We start from the raw sequence: 16,639 nt of genomic DNA, 5'->3' as shown, positions 1-16,639 counted from the left end.
ATTTTAAGGCTCTTTGTGCCCTGTTAGAGCGCTCTGCAGTGTTTGGTGACGCTCTAGCTTTTATCTTTCCAGCGCATAATCTCTCTTTTTGTCCTTTCTCTAGTCTGTCCAAATGTTTTGGTTTTTTTTTCCTTTATCTATCCAGGGAAGGTTTGCTGAGCATCAATGCCCTGTTTCAAATTCATACAGTTGCACACATTCACATCAAGTGCTAAGAATGGACAGCATTATATCACTGCAATGCTCAAGATGAGTCATGTTATCAGAAACACATCAAGTTCTTAGACAAATTAGTGCAATTAACCTCGGCACTCAGACAAAAGCAGCAAAGGATGCCAGGCAACACTTGAGGCAGAACATAACTCAGTCGGCAGATTATTCACCCAAGCGTAAAAAACAAAGCACCACATCCCAGGCTGGGCCAGGACACACAACAAACACTCACACACAGTTATCCATCACACTGCAGTATAAACTAGCAGTTAACAGCATTCTGTCATTCTGTCTTCGGTTTTCCACTCCATGCTTCATGGCTTTACTCTATATCACCCTGTCTACTGCTGTTTACCACAATCCCACAGCAAGCCCCCTCACCCTTCCATCCATCCATCCCACCCCCCACCCCCCTCTGTCATGCCGAGGCTATGTGGTACCTTGAGTCTAGAACCACCAGTGGTCGACTGGCTTCCATGTGATGCTGCAGGCCAGCCAGCAGGGGGTTCACCTGCTCACATTTCCTCTCACCTGAGCTAGATTGCGTGCTGCTAACACACACATAACACACACACACACACACACACACACACACACAGCAACCAATCAATATTAATTCAATATTCACTTTGACTGGAAAATTGGTGCAGATTTTATGTCTTAGACTGCAAATCAACCAAAATTAAATAGCCCATGTATTATTATCATGTAATAATAATAATGTGATTCTTTATTGATCCTCAAAGGGCAATTCCTGTTTAGCTTTCCCCCCTGCAGGAAGATCAGAGCGCAGGGTCAGGCCCATGGAGCTGGTAGGGACCCAGTGAAGAATGATTTCCGTACTCACTGTGCCGCATCCTGAATTTCCCAAGGGGATTAATAAAGTGCTATCTTACATTGCTGCCCAATTGAACGTGCCCAATAATATTATTCTTCACCTTGTTGGAAAATAACCTTGGTAGTATAAAAATTAAAATTAAGATAGATCATTCAGTGTCATGAATGCTTGCACGGCTACAAGTTTGACCAAGGTAAATTATGACTTTTCAAGACCTTTTTAACGGCAGTTAGAATGAAATATAAGATGAATGTTGCAACTGAAAAATTCGCAAAGTTGAAAGAAACTGTAGACTGATCAGAGTAAAAGTCTGTGTGACTGGGCTGATTTCTTACTGAAAAAACAATCCACCAACAAACTGCAACATTTTTAAAACCTCAAAAACTGAAATTTAGACTATAATTATAATTATACATGTAATTATCTTTTAAGGACTTGAGTTTAGATAATATAATCTAAGACTTTTTGAGAACCTACAGACACCCTGTCTCTGCCTGGTATTCATGATTTTCAAGGCAGCGCAAGAATTCAAATGTTACTACCGAATAGTGACTGTAATCTAAAACTGACATGTTGCAGCTCATGATTAGTTAAGCTACATAGTGATAGTTAAAAGTGGATCTGATTATACGTGATGCTGATTTGGTCTAAAATCAGCAGGTCCCTTGGCTGTATTGGCTGTAAAGGGAACAAATCACTGGCTGACTTTTTGGGAAACAATGCCTGGCAACATTTCACAAGGAGTTGCCTCAACAGTGCTGCATAGCTTACATATACAGGGGGCTCCTGGGGATTGCATGCAAAGGAATTGCTTAATTGCAGCATTACTCCCTAGAAGTTTGCACAATGTGAGAATAAAGGGGATGACTAATGTGACCGCAGGTTTCACTCTCCCCACTGTTATCTCCCCACCTACAGTGTAGACAGGATTGTCATTTTGTATAAAGTCATAGATAACAAAAAGTTTTCTCAGATAGTATTGCATATGATCAAACCAATATGGGTCTACAGTCTAATGTGGATGTACTGTAATTTGGCGGTTCCTGACATGAAACAGTTTGGGAACCCTTGGCCTAAAGTATCTTAGCCTGAAAAGTGACCTAGGTTATGATGTCCTCCACAGTGAGGCGTAATCTGTATTTACTCAGAAAGTAGAGAAAGAATGTAAACAGTAGTCATTTACTGTACATGAGTCCCGTTTCAGCAGAACTGTAACAGCACTCACAAGCCAAGACAGAACTTGTCTTCTTCCTGCTATCTCAGGTCACAGCTTCACCTTGACATCACCAGAGGAACTGCCGATAGTTATAACCTACGTGATCTCTAGGTGCGTTTGATTGTGTGTGTGTGCGTGTGTGCACCTATACACACATTTCTAACCCCTCTAAAGGAAGAGGCCTACCCCAGTGAGGACTCCCAGATGTTGAGCTCGCTGCTGAAGTCTAGACTGGGCAGCAGGTCATGGGGGAACTCCAGCTCCTCCTGGTCTGCAGCTCCTCCTCTGCTCTCCTCCACTCCAGTGATGACTGGGACGTCCGGCAGGACCGGTTGAGACAGCAGACTCTGCTGGGTGCTGGAGGGTTCGCTCAGCACCGCTCCTTCGTCCCTCTGGGTCAAACTCTCAGCTTGAGCTTCAGCCTGCGGAACAGTGAAGCACACTCCTGTTGTGGCACATGCTGGATAGAGAGTATGCTAAAATAAGTGTGTGCATGTTGCAGGCACTGTAAGGGAACACCTATAGATTTAATGCTCAAAGCCAAAGAAGACAAACAACTCCACCCATGTGTTAAACTATTAAGTAAAGTGTTGTTTACATAGTAACACACAACCTATATTAGTGCCGAAGACGAAGTTAGGAGTCAGTCACTCCAGTCAAGCTCCCTTATCATTTATCACTCAGCCAGCTACTGAGATCAAAGAACAATTTCAACAATATATGGAGTCAAGTTCATAGCATATCACTGATCTGCACTGCCTTGTTTAGGCTATGCTCTTGATCATCATACAGCTACTATTATGAGACAGAAGTCATAATAAAATCCTCTGGTTGTTTGTCTCTTTCTCTAGCAAATCTGATATAAAAGAGTTGATTGTATGTGTTTTCCACCTAAGCGTCTCCACTAGTTAGCCAGAGGCATAATGCAGCTCACAAGGAGGTGTGGTGTAATTCTTGCTAAGTATTAAAACATAGTCATTAGTGAGACAAGTCAATCAAGTTGGACCAGCATATGCATAATTAGATACAGGGTAATAATCCACAGTAGATTACCATTTTGAGGTGGCCACATTTTCAGGCTTTATTTCATTTCCTTTTCCTCAGGTAAATAAGATAAATCTTCTTCTTAAAATTTGTAATGCATATGCTCTCTTTTTTATGTCGTTTTTTTATGTATTCATGTCCCTCATTACTCTGTAAAGCACTATTTTAACAAACCTAACAAAAATGCTCTCTAAATAAATCTTATGTTACCTGACTTGATTGAAATCACATGGATAGACATCACCGACAGACAGGGAAGCAGCGCTATTACTGTATATAGTCTAGGCCGACTGTCGCCGTTTCCCTCTGTCTCATTGACTGACTGTCAGAGGGAAGGAGTGATCCGACCACAGACACACACCGCGACACATGGCTGTGGCATCACGTTGCAGCAAAATTACCTTCACAACAGAAAACACTTGAGTGTGAACCCACCATACGATACGAGGGGATTTCCCCACATGGGCTGCTTCCATTTGGAGAGGGGAAACAGTTTTCACTCATGCTGCTCTCAGACATAAACTGTGGTGTGCAGGTGCATGCACGCACACACACACACACACACACACACACACACACACACACACACAGATGATATTACTGCCCCTCTTAGACTCAACATTTAAGATTTGTGGTACACGCATATGTGATCCGATTCTTAAGGACAGATCCTGTTTTAAGTGAATTAGGATTTGAGTTGATTTGTGTCAACAGAGTGTGAATACAGAATGTCACAATGTGGCTTTGAGAATGCTGTCCATCTGAGTCTCTGCTGAGATTCAGAATTTAATCTATTCATTCATTATTTATGGACTGGTATTACACAACATGGCCGCATACAAGCACAGGTGACCAAGAGGCAATGATGATACACAATTAAATCACCTCTTTAAAACACATTTTTGAAGACAGGTTTTTAACTCATTCTTGTTTTTTGACTCATTTTATTTATTATTACTTTATTGTGGCAAAGCACTTTGTAAGTCTGATTCGAAAAGCAACAAATAAAGTTTATTATAGCCTAATGTGCATGAAATAGGCTGAAAACACGGGAAAAAAACAATCGAACGTTGTAGTTGTTATTCAAGATGGATCTTGAACTACGAAACGCCGCCTCTGACCTCTTGCTCTAGTTTTACCTCAGCAGTGTAGTTACTGGATGTGGACACTGGAGACGGGTTAACAAATGGAGCTGTGTGTGAGGAGGCTCTGACTCACTGGCCTCACCTGTGTTTCCACTACAAAGAGCCTCCTTTGTGTGACACATTTCAGCACAGATGGAGGATCTCTTTCCCTTCTCACACACAGGAATGATGCTCGCATGCAAACTAGAAAAAATAGCTGAAGTGTTGACAGCACTCCATGTTAAAGCGGTGTCAGCAAAAAAGTAGTTGTTATTATCTGCATGTGTATAGGTATGACTGCATTAGGCTATTTTTAAATTTATGTATGTAGATCATTCTTGCTATAATCAGCAATGCTCTTTTTAGAGGGAGGGCCTGACCACACATTTGGCAGCAGGAAAAAAATAACAACATAAAATATTAAAGAATCTCACAGAGAAAAAAGGTGCTGCAGCAGGTAACAGTGTTATCTGGATGCCACTGATCTTCCTAGTGCTGTCATTCTCTGTATTGGTGTTACATAATGAGATAAAAGTATTTCGCAGCTACACTGTCATGCATGCAGAGGTGCACACATCATTTTCATCATTTGTATGTTCCCATGTAGGGGGTTTCCTGTTTCCTGCTTAAGCTCTCAACCTGTCCTCAAGCCCGATCATTAGACCAGCTAATATCACAGTGGACACAACTCTGCTTTACATGCCAAACAAGTTGAATGTAGTATGCTTATGACAGACTAAACCCCCCTTGAATTATAATCTCAGAGAGCCAAGACAAACTAACAAGGAATGGCTCCAGGTGGCAAAGCATGCCCAAGTTTATAGCTAGCACTTAGCCATAATAATGGCCTTTTAAAAGGTCATTAGTTGGGTCATCGTGCGACCATTTGGAAGCTCAGCGAGGTGGAAAAGCAAAGCCCCCCGTTTCACTCTGTATGACCCCCACACAGAAAGCATTGTCTGTTACTAATTAACCAATAGGAACAAAACAGCAAGCAAGCTGAGGTTGCCTGGAGACTGGTTCCAGTCCAACAGTCGGTGATAAAGCCAACGCTCGCTGTTAATTCACTATGTCAGTGGCCATGTGCTACCAAAAACTTTAATCCTTCACACATGGATCTTCTAAACACAGACACAGTGCTAAAGCAGGAACAGCGCCTGGCTTGGCCACTCAATCACCAGTGTAAACATTACAGTTCAACATATGCAACAGATACAATCTTTCTATCTTTGGCCTCTATCCCATGTTCAAACTGTTTATAACACAACTCCCCGCCCCCTTTCTCCTCTCTCTCTCTCTCTCTCTCTCTCTCTCACACACACATATACACACACACAGACACACACACATACCTTTGCTCACACACACCACCTTACAAGTTTCATTCAGCCATCTCTGTGATGTCTCACTTACCCAGCACTGCGCTCCACTGTGCTGAAGGTGACTCCACAGTGCGGTGCAGCCTCCTCTGTTACCCCTCTACCTTGCTCACAGTGCAGGCAGCCTCTGCAGGACTCTCTGTATTTTGACGGGGGCAGACGACGACGCAAACATGCTGCAACACATGCTGCTGACGCTCCCTCTCCTACTGACTCAGCTAACTTCCTCCTCCTCCTCCTCCTCCTCCTCCCCTCCTCTCCTCCTGTCCTGTCCTCTGCTGCTGACGCTCCCCTGTTAAATTTCCATGAGCCTCCTCAGGCTGCTGTGCTGTGTGGAGGGCAAGGTGGAGCCAGAAGAAACACTACACTATCAGGCACTGACAAACACAGTGCTGCTGCTGCTGCTGCTGCTGCTGCTGAGACTGGCTGACTATAGCTGACTGGGCCGGCCATAGGGAAGTGCTGAGAATTCTCCACCCCTCCTACCGTAAACTCTTTCCACTCAACCCTGTCTGTCCCCTCCTCCTCCTCGCTCTCCCTTCCCTCTTTTCTTCCTTCCTTCCCTCTCTACCTCGGCTTCCTCCCTCCCTCCTCCTCGCTGTGTCTGGTTGCTGGTTGGATTGAAGGCGGCACTCTGACAGTCCCTCTGCAGGTGAATGCTGGGAATTAGGCCAAGGGTCGCCCTGCAGTGACCCTCTAAGAGAGGATCAGGTTACACTCCAAGAAGCTTTGGCTCCATGCACGCGCGCGTACACACACACAATCCCTATTCTAAAAGCTCTTTGCCCATCCCACGCTGACCTCGCAGTGCTGCTAATGCGCAGCCATCATCACCATCATCACCAATACACATGGACATGACAGCCCCTCTATTCCTTAGCACCTAATTAACACATCCCCCTCCCCATTTAAAGAGCCAGTCTTCCACTTGACTGGCTCTTAGGCAACAAGCACATGAACTGCCATATCTGTCATTTTGTATCTGTCAACCCTGTATATCGGCCATTCTTCTTTCAGTACACTGGATGTTTTCATCTGGTGGTTAGTTTGTGTTTTAGTGTTGAAACTAAATCAGAAATCTCCTCCTGTTGCTGATTTCCCTTAGGGACTTAGCCTAACCAGCACATTTACTGTCGTCTTCCATTAGCCTATGACTATACTGTATGTTGATTTTATTTTTTCATAAATTACTTAATTAATTATTATTAATTAGTACTGTAAGACCTGAGCAAAACATGTCACAACATCCTCATTCCCCCATTTCCAGAGCAATAAGGGGTATTCAGGGCTGTAGGAATCACAGTGCACTATGCAGAATGGCCCAGGAGAGACTTTTGTTGTGCACATTTGACTCTCTGCATATTACTCTCATCCAGGCACGCCACATGAAATGAATGAATGAAAATAACAGAAACACATATTGTTGGGGGTCTAGAATTCATGGGATTACTTTACTTCTAATGTCTAATAGCATGAACTTAGCGTGAAAAGGCACTCAAAATCACTTTACTACTGTCAAGCACAAGCTAATATTCACTCTCACACACACACACACACACACACACACACACACGCACACATTGTACCTTCAGAGAGTCATTCTGACATTCCTGAGTTGGAAACAGAACAACATTTTCTTGAGCGCCCTCTTCTGGCTGTAATGGGGAATGGTAGAGTTCAACAATATATCACAACTGCTGTGAAAGAGATCTTGAAGGGGCAAACCTACAGTATATGGCAGTAAGAAGCATGCATTAACACACTCAAAACAAAACACAGTTGTTTTTGAAGCAAAACTAAGAATGTTAAACCCCACTCTGCAGTCAGACACTATGAGGTCCAGGGTGCATGATCTGCAGATTCTATAGATCATGAGACGAGAAAAATGTTTATGTTAATCCTATTAAGATAATCCTGAATTCCGCAATTGAAGTGATCCAGTCACATGTGGAAATGACCGTTTTCTATGGCTGTCTGTTGTGTATCCATTATCCTCAGAGCAGCACAATCAAAATGAATAAAGCACTGTATATCTAAACAGCAAAAAATAGTTCAAAATAGTTCATTGCAACTGCAGCACTACATGCATAGTGGAGGCACATACACAATGGCCCTTTTAGAAAAGCAGCAAAAGTCATAAACCAGTATAGAAATGGTGGCTCTCATCAACTCCAGCAAGGAACCAAGCTTGGAAGTAGCGGTGTAGCAGTCCACCTGATTAAGGCTAACATTTTGAAAGCCATGGCATAAACATCTGCATAACATATAACATTTGATTTACTTTAGTGAACAGCCTACAGCCCGTTATCTGAATGTATATTAGGCAGATACAATCTCTGTTAAGCGTGGGAATGTACACAAAGTCTACAGCTGCACTGACATCCCATATGACTGATCACTGAAGCCTACGGTCCAGTTAGTAATCATGCGAGGAAGCGTTAGTTTGGTTAGTCCTCGGTGCATGAAGGAGTTCAAGGTATGCAGCAGCGAGTAGCAGTCCAAGCCATCCGGTGGCAGCGAGGTCGCCCTTACCGATGCCTCGGCCGTGCTGTTCTCGTTCCCCATGGCTCAGCCGGCTGCAGGAGGGCGACGCTGCCCAAACCAGCAGCCTCTCACATCAGCTGGCTGAAACACACTATCACAGCGGCACCATCAGCACACAGCAACTCCCAGAGACGTAGAGTGTGTAGGGGAGCTGCGGTCCCTCAGCAGTCACAGATTCCTACTCCACAGGATTAGAGGTCTTTGGTATGAGGCCGGAGTAGCGAGGAAAGAGTTTGGTGTATGTGTGTGTGTGTGTGTGTGTGTGTGTGTGTTGTTATTGGTGAGATTAGGAACCTGTGATGCATGGCCTCTCTCCCAGACCAAAGTGCATAAAAAACAGGAACAATTGAACAGAACATTCTAGCATCTTCAATCATGGAATAACTATATAGCTCCATTTTTATATATTAGTGTTGGCAGCACACTTTAGAGATCGCTGGGTAAATTCAGCACTGATGAGCTATGACCAGCAGGCCCTTGTCACATGACTCTCTCTGGTCTGCATGACCTCAACCAAATGACATCACCTCCTGCGATATGACCATCTTTATCTTCAAAAGGGGATCATCATACTCCAAACACAACTACACATGTCTGTGCGTGTGTAAGTGCATGTTTGTGTGACTACTGACTGTGGCAAACTGACACAGTGACTGAAGCTGGGTAATCCCATGAGGTAATCCTCCTGTGGTAGATAACAGATTGTGGTGTCTGTGGGCTTCCAGCAGTGTCAGTCTGTTAATGAACAGGACTTAGGGGTCAGGCTGCTATCAAAATCATCCAGAAGCTGCTCTGATCCTCTTTGACATCAATACATCTTTTTTGGTAACCCCCTAAAAGGTTAATATGTTGAGTAATCACAACATATTTAAAATAGGTAAACAGAGCAGCTTTCAACAACAGATGTGGCACCATGACACCATGTCACTTTGGGAAAACCCTCCAGTTTTGCTGATTTTAAGGTTTTACTTGAACTGAAGGTTTACTTGGTAATTTAAAGGCCACTTTCATGACTCATGAAACCCATTCAAAATCCATAATGAAATTTCAAAAAGTTGTCAATGCACAAAAAGTCAATGGATCATCTGAAATAATGCCTACTCAGAGGGTAAAGTGGAACTATAGAGAAACACAAAGATCCATCAGCATGTATGCACAGTATATGTACATTCCTATTGAATCCCATCTGACGATCACCTGTCTTCACTCTCATGGGAACACTGCCATATCGCACATAGCTAAACACTAAACACTGCAGGAAGGTTGTGTGTGCCTTCCTCCGCGGAGTGTGTGTGACCGTGGGGAGCGTATGGTGGGAGTGCGCTTAGTCAGAAAGCACTGACCTGAATATGAAAGACTTTATAAATAGAGTTCTGCTTTGTCCTCTGCTGTCATTCTTTATTCCAGTCTTCTGCTCTGCACAATTTGTCAAGCAAACAAACATCTAAAAATAAATATATATTCCAATTGCTTATCCTCAATCAGTGCTGAGGAGATTAAGAAGATATTTCCAATGTCTTTGCCATGAGAAAACAAATATTGCTGTATTCCCTCCCTTACATTTTCATTCTCACATAATCTGTGGTGCAGCAACTCTGCTCCCATGCCTGCCTCTATGCTATTTGTGTGAATGGGGTGTAATTTCAGCCTCTATGGTGTGTGTGTGTGTGTGTGTGTGTGTGTGTGTGTGTGTGTGTGTGTGTGCGTGTGGATGTGTGTGCACTTTAACTGGCGGCAATGTTTCATGGTGTTTTGGCAGCACAGAAAGCACTGGGGCAAATCATATGATTAAAGAGTGTTGCCAGGTCCCTTGATGCCTCATCACTGGTCTGTCCATCACTCAACACCTGGCCATCCATCTCTTAAGCTCCTGGGTTTTGGATGATCACCATATGTCTTTGCTCAGAACTACAGTATGTATGATGTCAGTGCCTGCTGCCCTGTATCTGACCCCTCCACTGGTGAAAACACAGTTCTGCTGGTAACAATCAGCTTTACTGATTTAAAAATGGCAACTCCTGTCTGAAAAAAATGATATTTGGAAATGATTTTAGATCTTTTTTCCAAACCACCCAGACTTGGGCATAAATGACTTTATTGAATTAATATGTTTTATTTTGTTGTCTAGGCAGTGGCCAATCACACATGGAATCAAAGGCCATATCTCCCTTTCCAGGCAGCCAAACCAAATTACAGCTTCACAACGCCAAACCTAACCATCAATCAAAACAATGTTCCTCATAGTTTTAATATGGAGTTCAGCAGGGTGAGAGACCCTGAGTGAAACAGGTGAACACAGAGGGTCTTCTGGCTTAAACCACATCCCTCCACCTGCCCACCGCAACTGTGTATATTAAACATATTGGATTGTCCAAACAGTTACACATGCAGCCTGTCTGTTCGTGCATCTGTATATGTGTTTATGTGACTACTGATTGTGGCAGACTGACACTTAAACTACGCCTTTCCACCTGTCTACTGCCACTATATCAAATATATGGGATCACTGTCCTACATCGAACCAAATGTTCTTAGAAACATAAGGCACTGCACTTAATCAGTATATACTACCCAGGCACTGACTGAGCACATCTTACTTTCACCATAACTAACACAGTCACCCAAAAATGTTCACAATGTTAAAAGCAAGCTTAAATATTCTCCTCCATGTCCTTGTTTTGACGTACCTCCGTTTGAAGGTCTACCACAAACAGAACTAAACAAACAAACAAACAAAAAAGAATACTAATGTTACAGTTCATAAACTACTCACCACTACAAACAACAGCTCAGTTCCACCCACAAAGTTTGCCTCGGGCTTTTGACAACCCTCCGGTCTGTGTTTACTGTTGGGACTCAAGGCCGGTGTTTGTGTCTCTCCTGTCTTCTGAGGAGCCCCGCTCTCTCTGTTGCTATATTTGCACTGCGTGCCGAGTGGCAGGACGGGGGGGCTAAAAGGGTGGGGTGGGGGGGTGATAGGTGGCGAGGTGGGTGCAGGACAGGGAGAGAGATAGGGAGAGGACTGGGGGGGGGGGGGGTTGAACTGGAGCTGTGGAAGCCATGGTGTCTGCTGTGGTGTGGGGGGTAGGTGGGGGGTGGGAGGAGTGGGGGTCTGACAGGCTCAGGACGCCTGGCAGTCAGCTGGACGGGACACTAGTTCTAAGGCAACACTGTAAACAAACAGGAACGCTAGACGGACAGGAGGACGAGGTGTCAGCCCTCCTGTAAAGCCCTCAGTAACTCACTGTCAGGTCCCCGGTTGATGATGTAACAGGATGCACCCCCCCCCCTCTGTTTTGAGCTCCCTCAGCCTCATCGCATTTCTTCATCTGGTCTCCTCATCCTTGTGTTCCTCTCCCTCTGCCTCCTGTCTTTTCTCGCTGCCTCTCTAGATTAGACAGTGATTTGTACTTTCCTCTTTGATTCCACCGACATTTAAGGGAAATAACTGGTTCCAGCCATGTGTAAGGAGTACTGAAAATAGACACACACACTCTCACTGAAAGTCGGATTCAATCCCTGTGGTTTATCACATCAACATGCAAGCAAATGCTATATCACAAACCCATAACCTGCTGTAACAAAGCCAGCAATAGCAAGTAACAGAACAGTCATACGATCAGGACTACTTTTGGCCGTTCTTTTATCTGCCTTGATCACAAGCTGACTTCAGCAGGGTGCCCAGTCTGTGGAGACAGCAGGCTTATTACCATCTCTATAAATACCACTGATTTGGTCAGCCTTGTTTCTGACAGCCAGAGACGTCTGTATCCTTCTTGTGTCTCATTCTGCCAAGCAACAGTTTCTCATTGTCATTGTCTTTCAGGCATTTGCCTAAAAAAATACAATCCATCCACACTATCCATTCTCTTTAGGATTCCTGTCAGCCTGTCTCCCTTTCCACCCATCCTTCCTCTCTGTTATTCTGCCTTTCCCCATCTCATCCTCCACATCCAACGGCGTCACCCTCCCGCTTTTATTTTCATCTCCTCCTTCCCTCCATCCCCCCCTACTCTCCATCTCTACAGCTGACGTCGCCCCTCCTCCAACACTGTAGTACACCTACTCTCCCTCTCTGCCTTCAGCCGAGAACAGACACTGCCCTCGACCTGCAAAATCAATTGATTCCATATCTTCTTCTTGCTCGGCGTGTCTCTGATCCTCCTCTCTGTCAGTGACATGCACGGACGTCGCCTCGCACACGGCTCGCTCTCAGCATGCTCTCCTTCCTCTTTTTACCTGGCTGCGTGCGATTCCAATGCAGCTCCCCATCTTGTATTCCATGTCCTCCTGTGGCGAAGTGACTCTGGCGCTACACGGCTGGCACAGCACCTTCCTGCAGAACTGCATCCTTACCAGCCAGACGCGGCATTGCAAAAGCAAGCGGGTCTTTTGCCGGAGCTACAGAGTGAGTGTGTGTGTGAAAGTCTCTGTCTCTGTGGCGAGTGCGTGCGCGGGTGACTAATAAACGCTCTCCACCGCATTGCCCTGGGTGCGCCTGTGACATATATTCCCAAGCCGTTGTTATGTAAGATCTACATTACATAAAGAATCCAAACTGATCAAAGGGATGTGAAAGGAGAGCTGCTCTGTCCAGCCTCATGTGAAGCTCAGCTCAGCCTCACATCGCTGCACGGCTGGGCAGACTGTAGCAGCGCTGCTGAGGAGGGAAAAAACGGCTCAGAGAGGGAGAGCGGGAGAGCGGGAGCGAGGGGAGGTGTGAGGAGGAGCGCCTATCCCTTTAAAACACCCAGGGGCTAACTAAAGCTTTTCTTACATGAGGGTGATAAGGATTATGATGATCCAAGAGACGTCCAATCACATCCGAACACAGTAAAGTTCACTCAGCACAGGTGGAGAAATTGGGTTACATCCAGGGGAAAAAAGTGTCCTGATGTTAAAGAATGACTCATATGCCACAGCCTGTGTCTTGCTACGGCTCAGAAAAACAACCGAACAAATTAGGTTACTCTCATGTGCATCCTTCCCCCCCACATCCTGTCTTCCCTTCATATTTCAGCACAAGAAATATGAATATGTACAAGACTCAGTTTACCCTGCTAATGTTTTATTGGTAATAAATATAACGCAATTAAGGCTGTGTGAGGACTCCCATGATGCATCTACCTATTTGTCGCTATCATTCAGGAGTGAACAAATAGTGAACAAATGTGAAATCTCATTCTACCAGTTATAAAACTGCTGACCAACTTCCCCTGGTTTTTCGAAAAACAGCACCAAACATAACAAAAGTATATATCCAGAACTTGGACAGGAAACATACAGCTTATAGCTAAGGGCAGAAGAACACATTTGAAAAGAGCACAGTTTAGCAGATGCATGTGAGCACACACAACATAATGACAACCTGAGGCCGTTGCTCTCGACTTACTGACCCTCTTTGTAATTCATTCACAAATTAGCCATGTGCCTGGAGTGACAGCAGGATCACATATCATACACTTTAGGGCTTTTCACACAGCACATTCTTAGCCTAGGGTTATCTTAACCCTGGGCTAACAATTGGCCCAGGGTTAGCTTAACCCCTGTTCACACACAGACATTTAATTTTGGCTAAACCCCAACAGATAACCCTGGTTTTAAACAATTTTCTGGGGATAACCCTGAAAAGTCAGGGTTAACCCTGCTCCGGAGCAGGGCCAGCTAGCCCTGGGCTAAAATCGGGGTTATCCCACTTTGGAATTTGCCTGTGAATCGTTTCTTAGCCCTTAGAGCTAAGTGCCTTCTTAGCCTTGGGCTAAGCGCTGTGAAAACCACTGGCACACCTACTGAATTCTCAAGACTAGCCTGAAGTTATCGACCTGAGCTGGTCCTGATGACTGGGACAATTGTGGGGCTCCACTGATCCCACTACATTCATTCAGCAATGCTGCATGACCACAGCAAGAAAAGCTGCCACCTTGCCTCGAGAGACTTGGAAATCAACAAAACATTACATTGTAGCTCTGTGTTCTCCAAAAAACACAAACAAGCCCAGTGTTTAGAAACGGCTTGCTTTTAACAATGTATCCAGATCAGAACACTTTTACTGCAGCAACTTGTATTAGAAACAAAATGGGGGTGGATGTGGAATCAGTCGGTGCTACAGAGCAGTTATAGAAGAAATGCTGAGGTTCTTCTTGTGATGTGAAACGCCTCTTTGCACTGTAAGGGATCAGATGAGCAGCAGCACTGCAGCACCCTCTGCAATATCAGTTGCTTTCTTTTTGGCAGCTGCATGTCATCTTGTTTATATGGCTAACCAGTTAGTGCAGGTCTTAACTAAACAGCTAAATATTAAACTAGTCCATACACAGCATGAATTCATCTTCTAGGAACCATTACAGAACAAAATATACATTTCAATGGTGAGTTGTCTAGAAAGTTAGAATGTCAGAATTCTGTATATTGATGTTTTACAGAATAGGATTGATGACATTGACATCAATAGAAAAATGACATGAACAGAAGTCTGTTGCCTACTATTCTCACATGCTTTTGAGGGCTTTAAATAAATGAACACAGAGCCATCTTGCTTTTCTTTCTTTTATTATTCAAACTTCCTAAAAACAGTAAAAAGAAATTTTAAAACAAAATTTACAAAAGAGTAAGTATATTGTGTGCTTGACCTAGAACATGGCCTTTTGGAATTTGTACTTATTTTTCTCTCTTTTTATTATTTAAATGTTTAAAAAAACAGTAACAAAACACTTAAAATGTACAGTTACAGATGAGAAAAAGCAGTGCGATGCATCACTCATTCTGCGAGTTTGGAGGCTGAATCAGTGGCTCTCTGATGTCCAAGGCATCGATCAGCTCCTGGGAGAGAAGGAATGACAATAAAAAAGCATCTTTACACCCATGACAGTGACTATTAGACATATTTGTGTGACCACTGACTTATTGTAGCATATTCTCTCTTAAAAATGGAAAAGGTTGGAAGGTTATAAAGGTTCTATATGTGAAAAGTGAAGAAATTAAAAAAATAAAAAAAATAAAAAATTCTTATTTTGGCCAGTCATTTAAGTGCAATGTTCAAAATAATATTTTTCCTCTTCTCCTCTAACAAAAATATATATACAGAATGATGCCTTTGTTTAATGTGAGTCTTATTGTTTGAGATACCCTGTCCTATAAATTAGATTAGATTTACTAGACAAAGGACAGGACAAAAGACAGCATAAGGTTTTATGTGTGTGTGTGTGTGTGTGTGTGTGTGTGTGTGTGTGTGTGTGTTTACTAGCTGGTGCACTGTAGGCTGTAGTGCACTGTAGTGTTTTTCTTTAGGACCTGTCTAACATCAGTTCCAATAACTTCAATTTAATCCCCAAATAAGCCTGAAGAGTAGAAAAACAGCAGTAAAGTACACAGCCAATGGAAACAGCAACCATGGAAAATTTCTCACCAGAAAAGTAGTGAAACTACATTAAAGACTCAAACACAACATCTGCCTGGGTTTTCATTGTGACGTTGTACTTGGTGCAGCGTGTCATCTTATTGCCTTGAGCGCCTTCAATTTCAGTTTGGCCTGAGTCCATGTTGTCACCTACTGCGTCTACACAGTAGTGAGTCAGCAGGGCTCGACAGAAGTGTGATGACCCGAGCTGAAACTTGCTAGCCTTAACCTTCTCTAGTGTTCAAATAATGCAAAAGAGAAAAGACGCGTATCGCAACATTTCGTGTCACAATCTCACAAAGCCCAGAGTTCCTCACCTTCCAGCTCCTGGGGCTGATAGAGATGATGCACTGTTTACGGCTGCACGATCCTCCATTTTCCACCTCCCCCTCCTCCACAGGAGCTGAAACACAGACACACACAGCCCCGGTAACATCATTCAGGTAAAGATAATATGTACACAACAATAACAACAATATGTCCAAACCAATGTAATATGTCCGAACAAATGTTAGGCCTTCTCACCTATACAGGGCAGCTTGGTATTATCCAGATACATTCTTGCCAAACCATCCTGAAATACAAAAATACAATTCTGCATATTCAGCATGGAGCTTTTTACGATCTCGTTGCAGGTAAATGACTTTGACTATCCTCCAGAAAACTGACTTGAATTGAACTTGTTGCATTCAGTTGTGGATTACATGGGACCAGAGTAAAGTTGGCTTGCTATTGGATTTTTTTTTTTTTTTCAGTATTTGAGGAAATATTTTTTCTTATGCGACCTACTGTTGAATTTGAATTGTTGTTATACATTAGAAAAATATTTTATTAAACATTGAAATCAGTTCTTCCTCTTCCAGTGATCACAAATATATTCATCAA

At 43.5% G+C, this 16,639-nt stretch overlaps 1 protein-coding gene and 1 long non-coding RNA gene across 4 annotated transcripts in view; both read right to left on the bottom strand.

The window, feature by feature from the left end:
• Positions 1–2,459, bottom strand: part of LOC139647226 (transforming acidic coiled-coil-containing protein 2-like) — a 46,316-nt gene extending 43,857 nt beyond the window's left edge. For all 3 annotated transcript variants that reach the window (XM_071523090.1, XM_071523091.1, XM_071523092.1), the window contains exons 1-2: positions 2,454–2,459; positions 654–761 (exon numbers count right to left, since the gene is read on the bottom strand). In XM_071523090.1, coding sequence (XP_071379191.1) covers positions 654–691 — 38 coding nt within the window. In that variant the 5' untranslated portion in view covers positions 692–761; positions 2,454–2,459. The remainder of the gene's footprint in view (positions 1–653; positions 762–2,453) is intronic.
• Positions 2,460–14,981: 12,522 nt separating this feature from the next.
• On the bottom strand, positions 14,982–16,329 carry LOC139647224 (uncharacterized). The gene is made up of 3 exons (XR_011695509.1): positions 16,280–16,329; positions 16,072–16,157; positions 14,982–15,177 (listed from the first exon to the last, which is right to left on the bottom strand). It is a non-coding gene; the product is annotated as an uncharacterized lncRNA (long non-coding RNA).
• Between the last annotated feature and the right edge of the window lie 310 nt (positions 16,330–16,639).

The sequence above is a fragment of the Centroberyx affinis genome, unplaced genomic scaffold (genome assembly GCF_046629955.1).
Source record: "Centroberyx affinis isolate AG114_WGS23_722 - 3 ecotype Tasmania unplaced genomic scaffold, CSIRO-AGI_Caff_v1 ptg001063l_1, whole genome shotgun sequence".
NCBI lineage: Eukaryota > Metazoa > Chordata > Actinopteri > Beryciformes > Berycidae > Centroberyx > Centroberyx affinis.
This window is presented reverse-complemented; position numbering and strand designations above follow the sequence as displayed.